General features: G+C 51.0%; 1 protein-coding gene across 1 annotated transcript in view; it reads right to left on the bottom strand.

Moving 5' to 3' along the window:
* The window catches only part of DLGAP2 (DLG associated protein 2), a 184,299-nt gene extending 165,257 nt beyond the window's left edge, over positions 1–19,042 (bottom strand). The window contains exons 1-2 of the mRNA XM_045879507.2: positions 18,958–19,042; positions 16,133–16,198 (exon numbers count right to left, since the gene is read on the bottom strand). Coding sequence (XP_045735463.1) covers positions 16,133–16,198; positions 18,958–19,042 — 151 coding nt within the window. The remainder of the gene's footprint in view (positions 1–16,132; positions 16,199–18,957) is intronic.
* Between the last annotated feature and the right edge of the window lie 1,361 nt (positions 19,043–20,403).

The following is a 20,403-nucleotide window of genomic DNA, read 5'->3' on the forward strand; positions in this document are numbered from 1 at the left end:
ACTGTGGCGGCCTCTCCGTCCTCGGGCCGCTGGGGCCGTTCACGCTCAACTTTTCATCAACAGATAGTTCCTTGGTGAGTCACACCAAGGCCGCATGTGGCCAGTGGCACTGTCCTGGACGCCACCGTTGGGTCTGGAGGCTGGGGGGACAGGTTGCTTGGGGCAGCTGAGGCCCCGGGAGGGCAGCACCAGCCAGAGGCCAGGGCCCCCTTGCTGCAAACAGGAGGAAGCGCTCCCGCCCCCTGACGACAGATGGGGCTGCAGTCACCTGGGGTGCCCACTCCAGCCACTGTGCTTGCCAGGCCGGGGCTCACCTTCTTCGGTCTGCAAACGAGGACCGGACCCGATGAGTCTTGAAAGTTCCTCTTCTTAAAATGTGGTGGCCCCTTGGGATGGCACTGCTGCCCCACGAGACTTGGGGCTCGGCCGCGGGGACCGGGAGGTACGTCAGGCTCTTCCTCGTGCGCAAGTGCGTGAGACCTCGTCTTCCAGCAAAGAGCACAAAACAGATCCACCATCGACTCGTGGCCGGAGGGGCTCCGTGCTCCTCGGAGGAATTTCGGTGGAATACACGGATAAGCCCAACAGCCTGTCCTGGGTGGCCAGTGCCCAACGTGCCGTTGGCTTCCGTTGCTGGACAGCAGACCACGTCCCTGCTCCCGTTCCTGGCGTGACTGTGTGGGGACACCCGGGGGCCTTTCCTTCCCCTTGAAGCAAGACAGAGGCCCCTGTGGGGACTCACTTCTGAGACACTTGTCCTTGGCGTTCTGGGTAGGGAACGGGCTCCATCAGGGACCCCTCCTCTGGCAGCGATCTTCAGACGCGCTCCGGAGGTGTCTGGGCTCCTGAGACCCACGAAGAGGCTCCTCTCCGGCCCAGGAGGTCCGTGTGTGCGCTGCCATGGCTGAGCACCGTGCCCTGTCGACCTGGAGAGAGACGTGGGCTTTCCCTTCTCCGCCCAGGAAATCACCTGCGCTGGGCGCTCGGATCAGAGGGTGTCCGTCACCGTAAATGGAGGAAGGCGCTGGGCGCCACAGGTCAGTGCCTCCGGTGAGTCATGGTCCTCACACACGCACGACCCCCACCCTCCCCGAGGCCTTCAGCGTCTACCCCCGCCTCGACCTCTCCACCGGAGTCACGCCATGCCTCCCCTTCCCCGCCTTTGGAACACCAGTTAGCACAGGACTACCGAGAGGACAGATTGAACCGGTCAGGAGTGGGGAAGGCCTCCAAACAGGGTCTGGAACACCAGACATGCCCGTGAGGCGGCGGGGGCACACTCCGGGCACGTCCCCGCCCGACCCCCATTCCTAGCATTTACTTAAACACTAGTGCTTAATCGATGTCCTGTTACATTCTCCCACAGAGCACGAGTTACTTCACACTGCTCTCTGGAAACGGCTGCAACCCAGCTACGTTTGATAAAACTTCACTGAGTTTTTTAAAAACGGGAGTTTAAACTGTGCTTGCAGGTTCTGCACTAGGAGTAACAGAGTGCGGGAAGCTCGTAAGGGATATTCAAAAATACCAGGGCTGCTCAGAATTAACCTCACTTTGTTGGCTGTAGGTGGCTTTCTGGCAAGACTGGCATAAGAAACGAAAACTACGGGGGCGCCTGGGTGGCTCAGTTGGTTAAGCGACTGCCTTTGGCTCAGGTCATGATCCTGGAGTTCCTGGATCGAGTCCCGCGTTGGGCTCTCTCCTCAGCGGGGAGTCTGCTTCTCCCTCTGACCCTCTCATGCTCTCTCTCTATCTCATTCTGTGTCTCAAATAAATAAATAAAATCTTTAAAAAAAAAAAAAACGAAAACTATGGACATTTTGTGCTGGAGAGAGCATCTCGTTTCAGATACTCTGCGGACTCTGTCACTCGCAACGCCTCCCTCCTCCGTCCTCGCTGTCTAATTAGGTGCCGGGCCTCGCTCCCCAGTGCTGGTCACACACGGTGCATGCACGCAGCAGATGCCTGCCTGCCTGGCTCTGCTCTGGGTGGAGATGCCCTGATGCGGGTTAGTTAACGCAAACCGAAATGCTTTGCATGGCCTAAAGAACCATTTGGAAAGGATTTTGAGAGGATGTGTAGAGTCATTTGCATCCTTTGGTTCAACATCTAAATAGTGTTTTGTGCACAGCAGGACTTCAGTAAATACGCGAATGAGCAAACGCATGGATGAATGGATGAACAAAGGAATAATAGGTCCTTGAGTCCTATGGTCACGTTTGTGGCATGAGACTTTGTGCCAGGTTTATTTCCATGTAATCTTGGGAGCCGAATCGTTTCTGCGACTTCTTCTGGATCTATGAGTATTCGCTAGAAAGCACTCCTCCTGATCGGCAGGAGTGCGGTGTGGTTCGGGATCTCTGAGTGAGGAAGGCCGTAGCACCCACGGGGGCTCCCACAGCTTCTTGGAGGCGGGCTTGTGCCAAGTTATGAGGCGTGCACAGAGGGCGGCACAGGGGGGCAGCAAATAGCCCCGGTGATGCGGTGGTGTGTTTATGCCGCTCTCCGTCCTGCCACGCTGCTGGCTGGGAATGTAGAGGCTTGCGTGTCCATCGTGACTCCCTACAGGCTGGGCCTGGACCACGGGGACCCCCGAGATGCCCTGCATTCTTCGCAAGGACACATGGCCACACGCCACGTCCCAGGCCAGCACCCCCATCACCAGAAGCCACTGAGAAACCTGGATTGCCACTTGTCTTAGCAAATGTTGGTGCCCTTGACACCATCTGTCTAAGTAGTCTTCGGATCAGAGAGTAAATGGGTTAGAGCTGGGGACGTGGCAGACTGGTGTCCATGGTCTGTCATCAGCTGGGGTTCCAGAATCCTCAGCCAGGAGAATTGCTGGACCAGACCGCCAGCCACGTGAGTTGTTCATCACCACTGACCCACAGTGGTGGTGCTCTGTCATCATGTCTGGCCGCCGTGAGTTGTTGGCTTCCCTGACGGGTAGGCACCAGGCCACGTGTGGGACCCACGGGCTCTGGGGCTTTCATTTTCAGGTACCGACTTTGAAGTATCAAGGTGCTGAGGTTTCAGAGGGAATCACGGTACACTTACACTTTCACCTCCAGCCCTAATGCCTCTCGTGATTCATCACAATTTGTGGGAAGGGTGACGTTTAATTTAACTCGTGATGTTCTGCTTAGGAAATTATGTAAAATAAATAACTTTGATTATATTTTCAGGGTGAGTATAATACAATTCCTGGGTTAGTTTTAGGTTTGTAGGGTGTTATTTTATTTAACATATAGGGGCGCCAGGGTGGCTCAGTCGGTTGAATGTCTGACTCTTGGTTTTGGCTCAGGTCATGATCTCAGGGTCATAGGACTGAGCCCCATGTCGGGCTCCGTGCTCAGTGGGGAGTCTGCTTGAGCTTCTCTCTTTCCCTCTCTCCCTCTGCCCCTCCCCCCTCACACACTCTCTAAATAAAATCTTAAAACATTTTTTGTGTGTGTGCATAAGCTCGTATTTTTCTCCTCTACCAGAACTAAGTATCTGGTGTCTGAGAGCAACAGGCCATGTGCCATGGGTGTAATGAGTTCTCCTACAGTCTCTGGACCTGGTGCTTTTCCTACGGGAGCCTGGGGACCACGGGGTGAGTAGGTCTGAGGCCTCTGCCCTGTCTGCGTGGGCTGACGCCAAATAGGTGTGAGGGGCCCTGATGCAAGGGAGCCTGCTACAATATCGTTAGTTAAATATTTAATGTTAATTATAGCTAGCATTCACTTTATACCAAATTCATGATTTGAAATATGCATGCTTTTTATTCTACTCCAATAAGACTGGGAGCATATTACTTCTGAACTACTAAACAGATTTTGAGGTTCCACTTTGCTCATGGACACACTGACTGTTGTGCCCATGCACCATCATTCCCACGGAAGGCCTCCACCCACTACAGAAACATGTCTCAGCTCTACACTGTGATGGTGATGGGAATGCTTGTACCTGCGGATGGTGTGTGTTGAATTACCCAGTGACCTGGGGGGACAGCTGCTGACCAAGGGGAGAGAACAAATCCAAGAGCATTCCACACATAAAGGAGAGAAGTCCATTGCTGAGATCAGAAAGGTGTGCAGGTCTTCAAAGAAGACATCCAAACGGCCAACAGACACATGAAAAGATGCTCCACATCACTCAGCATCAGGGAAATACAGATCAAAGCCACAATGAGATACCACCTCACACCTGTCAGAACGCCTAAAATTAACAAGTCAGGAAACGACGGATGTTGGCGGGGATGCGGAGAAAGGGGAACCCTCCTCCACTGCTGGTGGGAATGCAAGCTCGTGCAGCCACTCTGGAAAACAGTATGGACGTTCCTCAAAAAGTTGAAGATAGAGCTACCATATGACCCAGCACTTGCACTACTGGGTATTTACCCCAAAGGTACAAAAGTAGGGATCCGAAGGGGTACGTGCACCCCGATGTTTATAGCAGCAATGTCCACAATAGCCAAACTGTGGAAAGAGCCAAGACGTCCATCGACAGATGAATGGATGAAGAAGAAGTGGTATATATATACAATGGAATATTATGCAGCCATCAAAAGGAATGAAACCTTGCCCTTTGCAGCAATGTGGATGGAACTGGAGGGGATTATGCTGAGTGAAATAAGTCAATCAGAGAAAGACAATTATCAAATGATCTCACTGATATGTGGAATTTGAGAAACAAAACAAACAAGCAAAGGGGGAAAAAAAAACAGAGAGGGAGGCAAACCAAAAAACAGACTCTTAACCATAGAGAACGCACTGATGGGACCAGAGGGGAGGTGAGTGGGGGCTGGGGGAACAGGTGATGGGGACGAAGGAGCACACTGTCTGATGAGCACCGGATGGTGTATGGAAGTGCTGAATCACGATATTGTGCACCTGATACTAGGATCACACTGTATGTTAATTATAGTGGAATTAAAATTAAAAACTTAATAAAACAAAGGTATACAGGCCAATGAAGCAAATAAACATATGTAGTGCTCACATGCATGTTAGCTGTATGTTTACTCTACCTGCAATTCCTTATTATTTACATGACACTTAATTCCATCTTGGGTGTCAAGTGCACAGCAAGCCCTTTGCATGTGAGTCAGGGACAATGGACCAGACGCACGGTCTGTGACGCATGGTGCCCTCCTTGGGGAGGGGGTCTGAGCTGTGGGATGTGGCCACTAGATCGGAGAGGTGTCTGAGCTTCAGCCTCACCTGCACGGAGAGGGACAGCCGGGCAGTTGGCCATGGGACTGACCCTGTCCCGAGGTGTCAGGAAGAAGGCAAAGAGCATGTGCTGCGGGTCCTCAGACACGGTCCCTTCCTCTCTTGCGCCTCCTGCATCTGCTGTCATGTGTCCCACCACCAAGCAGCTGTCCCCTCCTCATTCACGAAGCCACCAGTAAGCCTGGAGGGGCACCACCATCGAGGACCGGTAAGATTTCCCCTAACCTCAGTGCATCTGCTACTTTCCATTTTTCCCAAACTGCAAAGTTCCCCAGCTGCCTCACATTTGGTCAGATGACCCCGGCTTCCTTCCTGACAGCTGACCTTTCCTTTCCTCCATCCCACAAGCCATGCGTCACCAACACAGGCCAGTGTCCCCACAAATCAGCAGGATTCCAGCGCCCTCCTGACCAGCCCGCCTGCTTCTACTTAATTCTCCAGCAAATGACAGACACCTCCTGTGCGTTCCTTCTACTTGCTTGCCAGGCACATTTGCACATGAGCATGCCTACGAGTCATGTGCCCTTGAAGAGGGAAACCCTCACACACAGAACACCTTCAGAATCCAAAAACAATCCCGGAAGTCCGTGTTTCCAGTGACTGAAATTTGCAAATGAATTTAGTCGTCACGGAAATCAGGGTCCGGAATGACAGGAAGGAAAACCAGGGTGCACCATGCCCATCTTCCCTGTACGCGTTCTCTACGCTCACGTTCCCACAGATTTCTGAAACTCAATCCCTGATGCCTGGGTTAGTTTAATAGCAAGGAACTTCCGGTAATGGTAATTGTGGTAAAAGCAAACACTTGTTGAACACTCATTGTGATAAATCTTGCTAAGGTCTTACATCATCAGATTTAATCTTCCTAATCCTATGTATGAGGAGGGAAGTAGTTTTATTAACCAACCTTTTATTTAAAATAAAATAAACAAACAAATATTTAAGGATTCAAAGTCACAGAAACTAGGCGGATTGCCCCGTCCTCGAGCAGGAACTGGAGTCATCAGGAGTGCACCTGTCGTGACGAGCAGCTGGTGATCCCTACCCTGGGGCCCCCTCCCCGCACCCCCTCCTGTTCCCAAATACTGCACGCGACACAAAAGTAACTTCCTCTCTTTCTACCACCCCAGTTTCTGCAAGACAATCTCTCAGTGGCTTCAGAACTTTTTTTTTTTGATGACGTTCCACAAAACAAAATGCATTTTGAGCTAGAACCTAATACACACACACACACACACACACTGTTTCCTCAAATGCTATTTGCCCTCATTACGTGTGATACACTTTGTATTTCCCATTCTACACATTCGATACATTTCTGTTCTTTTTATTCTTTTTCACCTAAAAATTGATGGGAGACTTGAATTCATGGCCCATCAGTGCAACCCACAGTTTAAAAAATCAGTGTCACGTCTGTATAGATGAGCAGAAACATGAAATAAAATCTCTTACTGAATTAGGGGAAGGTCAACAGGACGAGCCACATCTTCCCTATTAAACAACACGTCTGCCACCTTGTCTACTTCCCTCCCAATCCATTTCCACCCAAGACTACTTCACTTACTGCCAAACCATCATGCATTTATTTGAGGAGTTGCCAGCCTGGGAAAGTGTTATTTCAAAAGGCACAGCTCTGGAAGGTGAACCATGCTGTTGCTTGAATTTGCAAGACCATGCATGTGTGCACGTGTGTGCGTGCAAATACACGTTTGGAACTGGCTTGCTTCCCTTAGGGATTTTCTGCAGGCAGGCCTGCTGAAGAGCCCCGAGAGCCTCGGGGCAAAGCCGCCCTCGTGGGGAACTGCTGTTGTAGACCCTACCCTGCCCTGCCCCGAAACTGGAGGTTTCTGTAGAAAAAATATATATACACAGGAAGCAAGAAGACACGTTAATGCACAAGATTCTATTTTAGCTTTGGAATCATTAAAAAAAAACCCTGAGTACGCATCAAAAAGCAGCTAGACAAGCTCCTGAATAAAATAAGCATCCAGACATGAGACCAAAGGCGAAAGTAAAATCGTTTTGGTCTTTGGCCTTGTGGTGACAGCAGGATGCATAGTGGCCCCGAGGGGCCAGGGATGTGAGGGAGGAAACAGGGCTCCTGGTGTGGGGAGACGCCTGGTGACAGGTGCAGAAAGCATCTTCGATGGCCACACCCGGGGGCCCGGGGACGTGCGTGGCGTCCCCTGTGCAGAGGCCCATATGCTCTGACCCAGTGGCCTCCCTGCAGTCATGTGCCCCCATGTGAACAGTCTGAGGTGGGGCCGGCGGAAACGAAACCAGCGAATGAGCATCCCCTTGAAGTATCCTTCTCCCGCATCCGCCAGGGTCCTTCTATGCCTTCGAACCCTCCTCGTGAGCCTCCTGTTCCGCAGATCCCTGTGGATCCTGCACATCGTGTGTGTTAGTTCTGCCTCCCGGACTCATGGGCGCTCAGCGGCTGCCCCTGCGGAGGCGCCCACTTCACTCATCTCCTCAAGGGCTCTGTGCGCGCCGAGCCCCGCAGGCCCTCTGAGTCTGTGAGAGCCGAGCCCCGCGTGCCTCTGCCCGGCGAGATGAACCCGCGCTGGACAGCTGCGTCTCACCGCCCTCACCTTCCAGAAGGAGCTGCTCGCCCAGGACAACGTGCCAATCCGTAACGGGCGCATGTCTTCTGAACGTGAGCTCTTTAATGTCCCCGTACGCACACTGACAAGACTTATGCGCCGAGGGCTGCTGTCGGGACTCCAGGGCAGGGTCAGGGGTGCAGGAGGCGGACGCGGCGCCCCACGCCAGGAGGGCTGTCCCGCGGGCCCCCGGCTGTCCTGTGGCTGCGCCTGTCCCAGCCCCGCCCCACGCAGGGCACTGCGCTCAGGACTGGCGCTACGGCCCCCCTCTCCGCAGAGCGGACTCCCCTCTCTGGCCCCGAGCCTGTCCGCGTTCGTCACCATGGCCTCTGGTTCCTTGGTCTGCGCTGATCTGATTTTTGCCTGCATTTCTAGAGAACACCGTCCCTACCTCTCTAGCTGCGCTGATTTTCTCTTGTCTATACAGCAGCTTTGCTCGTGTGCTCCGTCTCTCACCCCTCCACCTCGTGGAGCTTGCTAAGTCGGAGAGCCCGCTGCTCACTCGGTGGGTGCGTCCCACAGAGCAGAAAACGCTGAATTAGTATCACTTGAACGAAGGCTGCTATGGTCTGAATGTCTGTGTCCCCCCTCAAGTTATAGGTGGAACCCTACACCCAAGGTGATGGCATTAGGAGGGGGGCCTCAGGGAGGTTATTAGGTCGTGGGGGACCCCAGAGAGTGCCCACATCCTGCCATGCGAGGACACAGGAGCCCGGGAAGAAGCCTCACCAGACACCAAATCGCCGGCACCTTGATCTCAGACCTCAGCCTCCAGAGCTGTGACAAATGGATGCTACTGTTCATAAGCCACCCAGTCTGTAGTCATTTGTCACAGCAGCTGAACAGACTAGGACGAAGGCGTGCATGCGTGGTCAACAAAGATTCACTGTTTGAGGAAGGGAACCAACCCAGGGACAATGTACTATAATTCATGTGACAGCAACCAAGCTCAGAAATTGTGCAAGCTAAAAATGGGTATTTAGGGGGAAAACTAGGAAACGCGTTCCAGAAATTTAGAATCAAATTCCTAATATCCTAATAATATTAGTAACTTTAAAAGTAATTTTGATTTCTTTGTATAACAACAAAAATTTTTTTTTAAATTTTATTATGTTTTGTTAGTCACCATACAATACGTCACCAGTTTTTGATGGGGTGATCCACGATTCATTGTTTTCATATAACACCCAGTGCTCCATGCAGTACGTGCCCTCCTTAATACCCATCACCAGGCTAACCATTCCCCCCTCCCCCCTAAAACCCTGTTTGTTTCTCGGAGTCCATAGTCTCTCATGGTTCATCTTTCCCTCCGATTTCCTCCCCCTTCATTTTCCCCTTCCTTCTCCTAATGTCCTCCATGCTATTCCTTATGGTCCGCAAATAAGTGAAACCATATGATAATTGACTTCCTCTGCTTGACTTATTTCGCTTAGCATAATCTCCTCCAGTCCCATCCATGTTGATGTAAAACTGGGGTATTCATCCTTTCTGATGGCTGAGTAATCTTCCATTGTCTATATGGACCACATCTTCTTTATCCATTCATCTGTTGAAGGGCATCTTGGCTCTTTCACAGTCTGGCTATCGCGGACATTGCTGCTATGAACATTGGGGTGCATATGGCCCTTCTTTTCAATACATCTGTATCTTTGGGGTAAATACCCAGGAGTGCAATTGCTGGGTCATAGGGTAGCTCTATTTTTAGTTTTCTGAGGCATTTCCACGCTGTTTTCCAAAGTGGCTGTACCAACTTGCATTCCCACCAACAGTGTAAGAGGGTTCCCCTTTCTCCACAACTTCTCCAAATTTGTTGTTTCTCTCCCTGTCCATTTTTGCCATTCTAACTGGTGTAGGGTTTTGATCTGAATTTCCCTGATGGCTAATGATGATGAACACTTTTTCATGTGTCTGTCAGCCATTTGTATGTCTTCTTTGGAGAAGGGTCTGTTCATGTCTTCTGCCCATTATTTGACTTATTTGTTTTTGGGTGTTGAGTTTGAGAAGTTCTTTATAGATCTTGGATACCAGCCCTTTATCTGTAGTGTCATTTGCAAATATCTTCTCCCATTCTGTGGGTTGCCTCTTTGTTTTGTTGACTGTTTTCTTTGCTGCGCAGAAGCTTTTTATCTTGATGAAGTCCCAAAAGTTCATTTTTGCTTTTGTTTCACTAGCCTTTGGAGATGTATCTTGAAAGAAGTTGCTGTGGGCGATGTCCAAGAGGTTACTGCCTATGTTCTCCTCTAGGATTTTGATGGATTCCTGTCTCACACTGAGGTCTTTCATCCACTTTGAGTTTATCTTTGTGAATGGTGTTAGAGAATGGTCGAGTTTCATTCTTCTGCATGTGGCTGTCCAATTTTCCCAGCACCATTTATTGAAGAGACTGTCCTTTTTCCATTGCATGTTTTTTCCTGCTTTGTCAAAGATTATTTGACCATAGAGTTGAGGGTCCATATCTGGGCTCTCTATTCTGTTCCATTGGTCTATAGGTCTGTTTTTGTGCCAATATCATGCTGTCTTGGTGATCACTGCTTTGTAATAGAGCTTGAAGTTCGGCAACGTGATGCCCCCAGCTTTGTTTCTCTTTTTCAACATTTCCTTGGCAATTTGGGTTTTTTTTCTGATTCCATACAAATTTTAGAATTGTTTGTTTCAGCACTTTGAAAAATGTCATTGGAATTTGGATCAGGATGGCATTGAAGGTATAGATTGCTCTGGGTAGCATAGACATTTTAACAATGTTTATTCTTCCGATCCATGAGCATGGAATATTTTTCCATCTTTTTGTGTCTTCTTCAATTTCTTTCATGAGTGTTTTGTAGTTCCTAGAGTATAGATCCTTTACCTCTTTGGTTAGGTTTATTCCAAGGTATCTTATGGGTTTTGGTGCTATTGTAAATGGAATCATTTCTCTAATTTCTCTTTCTACAGTTGCATTGTTAGTGTATAAGAAAGCAACATTTCTGTGCATTGATTTTGTATCCTGCCACATTACTAAATTGCTGGATGAGTTCTAGTAATTTTGGGGTGGAGTCTCTTGGATTTTCCACATAAAGTATCATGTCGTCTGCAAAAAGAGAGTTTCACTTCTTCTTTGCCAGTTTGAATACATTTTATTTCTTTTTGTTGTCTGTTTGGTGTTGCTAGGAGTTGTAGTACTAAGTTGAACAATAGTGGTGAGAGTGGGCACCCTTGACGTGTTCCTGATCTTAAGGGAAAGGCTCTCAGCTTTTCCCCATTGAGGATGATATTCGCTGTGGGTTTTTCATAGATGGATTTTATGAACTTGAGGAATGTTCCCTCTATCCCTATACTCTGGAGAGTTTTAATCAGGAAAGGATGTTGTATTTTGTCAAATGCTGTTTCTGCATCAATTGAGAGGACCATATGGTTCTTCTCCTTCCTCTTATTAATGTGTTCTATCACATTGATTGATTTGCGAATGTTGAACCACCCTTGCATCCTGGGGATAAATCCCACTTGGTCTTGGTGGATGATCCTTTTAATGTATTGTTGGATCCTATTAGCTAGGATTTTGTTGAGGATTTTGGAATCCATATTCATCAGGGAAATCAGTCTGAGATTCTCCTTTTTGATGGGGTCTTTGCCTGGCTTGGGGATTAAGGTAATGCTGGCCTCATAGAATGAGTCTGGAAGCTTTCCTTCTGTTTCTGTTTTTTAAACAGCTTCAGGAGAATAGGTATTCTTTCTTCTTTGAATGTTTGGTAGAATTCCCCAGGGAGTCCATCAGGCCCTGGACTCTTGTTTTTTGGGAGGTTTTTGATCACTGCTTCAGTCTCATTACTGGTTATTGACCTATTCAGGTTGTTTTAACAAGAAATGGTCACATAAAATCCTCTTTTTGGATGCTCCCTTCACTGACATGTAACCTTTCCCACCTTTTCTGCACGTGTGACAGTAACTGCTGATGTCACATGCTGGAGAGTGGTTTGGCCCCCTGGGTTCCCATGGGCGGCTGGGAGAAATCCTGAATATCCCAGGAGCGTGGGGAGGACACGGGGAGGGTGGGGAAGGATGGAGAGAGGGCTCCAGATGCTCAGGGTGCAGCAATGAACACACTGTTGTTGTCTAGATAGAAACATGGCACCACTTCACAGTTTCTAGAAACTTCTAGGAATTCACCTTAAGGAAATAAGTGTGGATGCCCATCGAGTTACAAAACTACATGTCTACAAGATGGCCAGGGTGCTTATAGAAGGATGTAAAATATCACCCTCTGAAGAGGGAGCTCTTTTAAAGTAAGTTTTGTATGTTAGGTCCTATGCTGTGTAGACGTGATCAGGGCCCGGGGGTGTCCACTGAATGAGAACACATCCTCAGCACATGTGCCCAGCTCACGGAAGCCTCTATGTGTTGGGCATCATTACTCTAGTGTGCAAGTGCCTTTTACAATATTCACCCATTTTCTCTGTGCTGCATCTCATACAATATGTACCTACTATTCTTTGATCATTTAATCTGCCCTTTGAAGAAGTTCCACTTTGCAGTCGACTTACCAGTACAGAATTTGGGTCCACATCACAGAGCTCATAAGTGCTTATAAACTGCCAACTCTTTGCAACTGATTTAAATATCATGCTCAAGAGAATGAAGAAAAGGCATCTGTAGACCAATGGCTCCTATCGTGAACCAGGGTCACAAAATTACTGGCCGAGCAATTTAATGTTAGTGTGTCTGAAGGTCCTCCCTCAGACGTTTCCCCTGGAAAAAGTAGGTTTTTCTCTTCTATTGCAGCCATTGTGAATGAGCTAAATTAATTCATTTTCATCACTGACTTTAGATGAATTGCAAAGAAGCCTTTTTTATCTTCCTATTTTCCATGGCACTTTCCTCCTCATACAATTATTTCCATACCTGATAATAGGCGAGCTTCAGAGCACACACCCTTAGCTACGCCCGTAATGGGTCGCAGCCTGAGCACGGCATTTATTCCTAAATTCTCTGTCACTAAAGACAGTTTCTGGTCTTTCAGCCAGCGTCGCTCGCCTTTCCTCAGAGAGACTGAGGCCAGTTGGGGGAGAAACAGGCGGGAGCTTTGAAGGGAGCAGAGGAAAGCTCGCCTGGCTTCTGTGCGGACGGACGCAGCCTTTGCCGGCCTCAAAATATGCCACCACGCGCAGAAAGGACACACCTTCCATGACCACAGCACCGAGGGCCCTGCGAAGTGCTCTGCACCTGGATTTGGTGCAGGAGAATCGGAGAGCTGCGCATTCAAGACGGAAGGGCCCACAAACCCCATGCAGTGCAGCCCCTCAATTTGCAGAGGAGGACACGGGCAGATTCCACAGTATGGTGTTTGCTCCTGACTGGTTAGTACTGCAGCCTGGGAGCGTCGCGCAGAACTTGTCCCCTCCCGCCCGTGCTCCCACCCCTCCCGGCCCTGCCCCCCCTTCACCCTCTTGTCACCATCGGCGCGTGCCCTTCATGCCAGCGTTCTCCATCCTGGGGGTGCACGTGGGCACGCGCAGGGAACCCTAGAGGCAGCCTTGCATCAGAACGTGTGGGCCCGGGAACCAGGTTGTGGTATTTCTGATACCGAGTGGTGGCGCTGGCTGGGGACAACCACGGCTGAGACCCACTGTCCCGGTCAATGCGCTGAAAACAATCGCTAGAGCCATGTGCACGTCCCTGAGCTGGGCGACCTCTGCCTGGGGTCCTAACACGCCTTCCTGCCACCGAACACACTGCACCTGCCCATTCCTGTCCTCACGCGGGGAAACCAGATGTGTGTCTGAGAGCTCCTGAGGGCCAACAGCCCCCAATCCTCGTCTTTCTTTCTGACCAAAGCCTCCCAAATCTGACTGTCCCTTGACATTCTTGGGATCACCGTCCTGTCATGGCCAGACTGTAGAAACAGCTCACCAAACACTTTCTGTCCCTAAATAGTACGAGGTTCCTCAAAACAAAATTGGAAGTGGAGTTACCACGTGATTCAGCAAGTCTACTCCTGGGTGCATCCCCCAAAGTTAAGAGCAAGGTCCCGGAGAGGTTTTATACACCCAGCGGCATTATTCAGCAGAGTCTGGAGGGGGAGGCAAGCCCGGTGTCCATTACGGGTGAACGGACAAACGATGTGGTGTGTCCCCATGGGGCAATGTCACGCAGCCTCGAGAAGGAGGGAGACTGTGTCATCTGCTCCGACGTGGGTGAGTCCCCAGGACATGGCCCTGAGTGAGAGAAGCCCATTGCAGCAGAACTGGTTCTGCAGGAGCCGCTCAGCCCAGGAGCCAAGGTGGTCAGACTCAGGGAAGCGGAGCAGGATGCCGGTCACCGAGCTGGGGGACGCGGGCGCTGGGACAGGGGTGCGGAGGGGCCGATGGGGAACATGGGGGTCCTGGGGGCGGGGGTGGGGACAGTTGCCCGACCACATGAATGTACTCCATGCCCCCGAATGTATACTTAAAAATGGTCAAAATGGTCAATTTTATGTTGTGTCTATCTTACCAAATGCAAAGAATACTTCCTGAGCACCGCGGCCTGTCTGCCCACATGGGCACCCTCTGTGAACACGGCCCCGGGAAGCGGCCCCGCACGGGCACCAACTCAGGCTGCGGGTCCGCGGGCCGTGGGGAGGTGCGCAGACCCCTTCCGCCCCGCACCTGCCCGGCTGCACTCAGCTCACGTGACTATGGCACACATTTAGACTTGAGTCCGGGACTTGGCAGCAAGGGGGGGGGGGGGCACCTGTGTTTCCGGTGTGATTCCCATGACCTGGGGTTTAGTTTCGTGCTGCTCAGTCATCTGGGCCCTTCCCGCGGCCCCGGCCCCAGGGAAACAACACCCAGCTGCCGCGAGCCAGCCGAGAAGGGGCACCTGTCTCCCCCGAGGTGGGCCAGCTCTCCCTGGGATCCCCCCGCACAGTGGACGTGTCAGCCTCGAGTCCCGCCGGCCACAAAAACAGGGCTTGCAGATGCACACTCTTCCTCGGTTTCCGCGCGTCTGCCCCATTCCGAGAGACTGTCTCGGGAAAGAACGGGCACCAGACACAATCATGACATCCAAACTGCGCACAGCGCAAGACGCAGGTGGGCTACTCCCAAAGCCCCAGGGAAACAGAAGTCAAATGAGTCGTGCACTCACTGGACGCCTCCCGAGACCTGCTTGCGAGGGACCGTCCCCAGAGTGGAACAGAATTCAAATGAGAAAGCTGGGACGCCTTTCCAGCAGGAAGGGAAGATGATTTCGCTTGCATGTTTCTGAGCAAAGAAAGGCTTGTTTAGGAGGGCAAGTTAGAAATACATTTTGAGCTCCATTGCAGTGCAAAATGTCCCATCACTAGCCGTCACTCTTTCAGAACTACACCTATATTCGTAACTTAATTGAAAAGAAAATTTTTTGCCTCTACTTTTCTTTAAAAGAAATCAAAGACTTATACAAATAGACCCCCTCCATTTACAGTACTATTCTTTAAGCCAATCAAATGGGCAACAGATTCATTGGCTAAAGGTCTGAAATCAGTTAAGAAAAATTCAAATTCAAGTAGGAATTATCTTTTTGATCCATAATTCAGCCCTGAGTGCTATGACAGCGGGAGCCTGAGCTACGGTGTGTGTGTGGGGGGGGTTCTCACGGACTGTTGGACGTTGAATTTATTCAACAGCTCACGTGTCTTACAGAAACACTGGCCCCTCTCCACGTACGTGTGATCCACGTCAAGTGATCACGGCCAAAGGTGGCACTGGCTTTATTGTGTCTGTGACAACATAAAAGTAAAATTTCCACATGACTCTAACTAGCCCCGGGGAGAATATGCTATCCTATTATATCATATCATAATTCGGAGCTCCCTGCAAGAAAGCACACGATTGCACTCGGCACCCACGCCCCAGTGTATGCTGGGCCTGCCCACGCACTCAGCTGTCTGTGTCAGGTAAAGAGCCACGTAAAGAGCTGTGAGTAAAGGCTTCTTCTCTTCCTTGGATTTACTCAGAGTAAGGTTTAGTCACGAGGGAGCAAGGGAGAGAGGTGCCATTCTACACGTGTATCAATTACGCTACTGACTGCTTTAATCGTTATTCATAATGACTAGCTGTCTTAGTAATTAGTCTGCAGTGATCTGGAGCAAATGTGTTCTCACTTATAGTTTCTCCACTCTGTACAAATTATTTAAAACGTTCACCACATCTCATTCAGTTCTTTAAATTAGGGCATGCCGAGGTCACACACATGCTTCAACCATTTTTGTGGGGAGGGATCCCGTCTCTGAGGTGCAGAGAGTCGTCCGGCCCGGGGCGTGCCCCGCTGTGTCTAATCTCCGCGTCACCAGGGCTGAGGTGATGTGTACTCTACCTAGATCCTCCTCTGCTGGCCCCGGAAAGCTGATGCCGGGCTGGACCAGGTCCCCGCCCTCTTCCTCTGCAAGAGAGAAACAGAGTCATTCTTTAGTATGTTCAGGGGTACACGGCCGTCAGCTCAGTGCATCTCCAACACTCTTCACCCAGACGCCCAAACACCAGAGACTCTTCCCAGTTGCTCCAGGGCCACGGCTCAGAGCTACGTGCAGGTGCCAACTCAGGCAGGGCGTCCGTGGTTCTCAGCTCTACCTCGGGTTTAATCAATAATCAATAATAAATCTGAGCTCTACGCAGACTTATGAGACTCTGCAGAGTCGGCCACACTCTGCAGCCCAGAGCCATGTCCCACTTTGGAAGCCCCCATGAGAGCTACACTACCCAGGACGGCACTTCCTCCCTTCTCCAGAAAGCTCTAGACTCAGGCCTCCTTCACCAATACTCAAAGCCTGCAGTTCCTGCATTACTGCTTAATGCTAGTTAATCTTAGGTCAGATTCTTCCCAAACATGAATTTTCTTTCTTTTCGTTGGGAGAACATTTCGGGTTCACATCGCTAGCAGTGATTTTCAGTCGCTCACTTGCATGTAACGCAGACACGATGTTCTTACAGGGACGTCACTGTGTGAGGAAGAACGGCCCTGCCCTTCCCAGAGGGGGTGGCAGAGGCCAGAGAGATGCAGAGAGCTGCATTCTTTACCCAGCTGCCCCCCACGGAGCTGGGTGAGAGAAGCCTGGCAATCCCTGCCCTGGGTTGCACCTGTGCGGCCCCGGGGTCCTCGACCCCACGCCGAATCAGGAGTGAGAGGTGTAGGCAGCTGGTGTCCCCAGGGAGACAGGCAGCTTCAGGTAAGGACCCTTTTGCAAATAACTGTGTATATAATACACACGTCATCATTTTGGCACATATTCCATAAATGTAATTTTTCCATGTGCATTTATGCAGGCTGTCAATATTCTTGAATGAGTTTTGAGGCAAAAATGCCACATTGACATCCTGCTAGTAATAGTAGATACGGTTATCCACGCTATAGTCTGCAAACGGAGTCATTCTAGGGTGCCGTGATCGAGCCCACATAGGCTACCACCACCTTCAATCTAGCAAATTGGCATTTTCTCTAACTTTACAGGACATTAAGGAAGGTCGGCAGTGGGAGACGCTTGCCAATCTCTCACACAAATCTGCAGCAGAATTTCATTTCAGGGGGCCTCCAGACACTGCTCTTAAAAGTTATATATATTAAACTTTTATATATGAATAATAAAGGTCTGAACTGGGCTAAGTATTTTACAAGACAGCCTATTAAAATTATTTAGTGTGATCTGACCACGCCCCGTCTCCGCATGGCTTACGGCAGGTTGCACACTTTGGGGCCGTGTTTCCTGCCAATGAGTGGTCTAGTCCAGCGCCGGCCAGCCAGATGGCCACATTAGGTAGAATGTGAGAGCGGAGATGGCAATGTTTTCATTTGTTTAGAAATATAATGCAATATAAGGCACAGTCCTAAATAAATACAGTTGCCATGGGGACCGTGGTCACGTGGTCCATGTGGCCAGCTCGAAAGCAGCCTGCGTTAGTCGGGGAAGCATGGAATCAGCAGAATAAGCCCCAACAACCTACCTTCCGTCTCAGATCGTGTTCTCCTTAAACACACACATACACGGCAAAGACAGAGCAAGCGTCAACACAAGGACTTTGACGGACGCGTCCACGTTGCACTGGTTGTAGAAATCACAAGCTCGTCACGACAGCTGGGACACACACACCGGGCACACGTAGGCCACAGACAGAATGCTCACACGAGCCCACAAAGCCGAGCATTCACAGAGAGCGTGAGCTCCGCGGTGTAATCCCTGTAGCTGGACGCGGGGACCCGTCTCACTCTCGAGAACGATCCTCCCTGGATGACGGTGAGTCGGGTGAAGGTCAGTCCTGAGTCTTATGGGTAGGAATGATTCACGGCATGTTTCGCCTCTGCTCCTGTCGTTTGTCAGACGGACTGGGATAAAATGAGGCCTAGAAGCAACTCAACTAAGCAAAACCTTCACATTAAAACAACAAAATAGGGTATGGGCGGAGGGCAAAGGCCGCCTGCCAACCTTGGGCTTTGCCTCGCAGCGGATGCAGCTGCACGTTCGAAGAGCCTGCTGGTGTCCTTACCGCCAGGCCCTGCCTCTCAGGGTCACTTGGTGGGGCTGCGTGTGCCCTTCACCCAGACCGACCTGCCCTTCCCAGAGTCCGCCCCGGGTGCCACCAGACGTTCATGAAGCAGCAGGGGTGCAGGCCCACCGCCCCCTCTGACAGCCCCACGGACACATGCTCACACCCTCAGGCGTCTCTCTTCCGCCCAGTCCGTGCTGAGGAACGGAACTCTGCCCACCGACATCGTGCAGACAAGTGTCACGGTTGCAGCAAACGTGCGCGGGCATGGTGGGGAGCGGCTCTGCGGGCTCTGCACCCAGACCTTCTGAACCGGCGGGCGGTGAGCCGCCTTGACCCAGCGTCTTGATTTTCCACCATCCACGCCAACCCCGCCACAGCCAGGAGGGCCCGAAACAGTGCAGACACGAGGTGCCCATGAGTCCCTCCTGGGAAACGAGGCACCCTCGTCAGATCTCACGTTCAAACTTCCATCACGTTTCAGAGCAAAAACAGAAACGTGCCACAGACGTGAACATCTTGGAAACCCTCCACAACGCACTGAGATGCATCTAATGAGTCCGGTCTTCGCTGTCATGACCCCTGAAGGGACCCCCTGCTTCGGGCTGGGCACCCACGACCCCTCCGACTGAACCCAACTTATGAGCTGTTTGTCTTTTATACCGAAAGCTGATGACATCAGTGCCCTCTGACACGTGACCCAGCACGGCTGTTGGGACCTCAGGGCGTTTTTGTGGCTCTGTGTCATCGCGCTTCTCCAGAGCCCGTGCCTGACTGCATGTGTGCGAGGCCTGTCTGAGCTGAGCATCGGATGTACCTGGGTGCAGCCCAAAGAGCCCCGATCGGCCCCACGCATGGCGGGACACGGGCACACTCTCCAGCGCCCCTGTGATCGCCAGCAGACTCCCACCTGCACCCCCAGTGTCTAGGAAGGGGGCTGAGATAATCCGTCATGGCACTCAGTAGAACACCTACGTCCCCCGTCACGGGAGGGGTGTCTCAGCTCTGTAAGACACTCAGCTCCTCGGGAAGGGAACCCGAGCTCAGTGTCTCCCCACAGCCCATCCTCACAAGCACGTTTGGGTCGTGGCCTCCACATTGTCCACTGGGGAAGATGAGGCCCAGAGGGGCTGAGTAAGTGCGCTGAGGACACACAGTCACAGGCAGCCCGAGCTGGCTGCTCTGTTATCTCTGCGAGTGGGCACCATGCTCTGCCATGACTCGTGTCTCATTCACAGCAGACTCCGCACTGGCCTTCCTCAAGAGGAAGTCCACCGTCTTGGACTGCTCAGAATGAGGTAAAACCCCCTGAATGAAGGGGCAGAAGAGATGACAGAAATGACCTTGGGTGGGGGAGGGACAGATGGGCCAGAGGACCCCCAGGGAGACTAACTTCAAGCAGAAATTCAACATTCATGGAAGTTGGTGGACATTTGACTTCTTTCTTTCTATCTATCATCTATCTATCATCTATCTATCAATCTATCATCTATCTGTCTATCTATCAAGATTTTATTTATTTGACAGAGAGAGTAAGAGAAAGAGAGATCTTGAGCAGGGGTGAAGGGTAGAGGGAGAAGCAGACTCCCGTGGAGCAGGGAGCCCGATGCAGGACTTGCTCCCAGGATCCTGGGATCATGACCTGAGCTGAAGGCAGATGCTTAACTGACTGAGCCACCCAGGCGGCCCTCTTTTATTTTTTTAAGCTTATTTATTTATTTCCCTCTTATTTTTTCAAGATTATTTATTTATTTATTTATTCAAGAGAGCGAGAGAGAGCGAGCGTGAGAGCACGTGACCGGGGGGAGGGGCAGAGGGGGAGCAAGAGAGAGCCTCAAGAATACTCTGTCCTGAGCATGGAGCCTGATGTGGGACTCGATCCCACGACCCTGAGATCACGACCAGGGCCAAAACTAAGAGCTGGACGCTTAACCGACTGAGCCGCCAGGCACCCCTTGACGTCTATTTAGGAGGCAGGCGCACGTCTCAGGATCCATCGGAGGAGGACAGTGCTGGGCCTGAGTCGCCTTCTGCAGAGTCTTCGGTCGTGACCCCATGCTCCTCCTCCCCTGTGAGCACAGCAGACCCACCCTTGGCTCTCAAGAGGAC

This window comes from Mirounga angustirostris, unplaced genomic scaffold (assembly GCF_029215605.1).
Source record: "Mirounga angustirostris isolate CCGP_5_RB_7025 unplaced genomic scaffold, mMirAng1.0.hap1 SCAF_2, whole genome shotgun sequence".
NCBI classification, from domain to species: Eukaryota; Metazoa; Chordata; class Mammalia; order Carnivora; family Phocidae; genus Mirounga; species Mirounga angustirostris.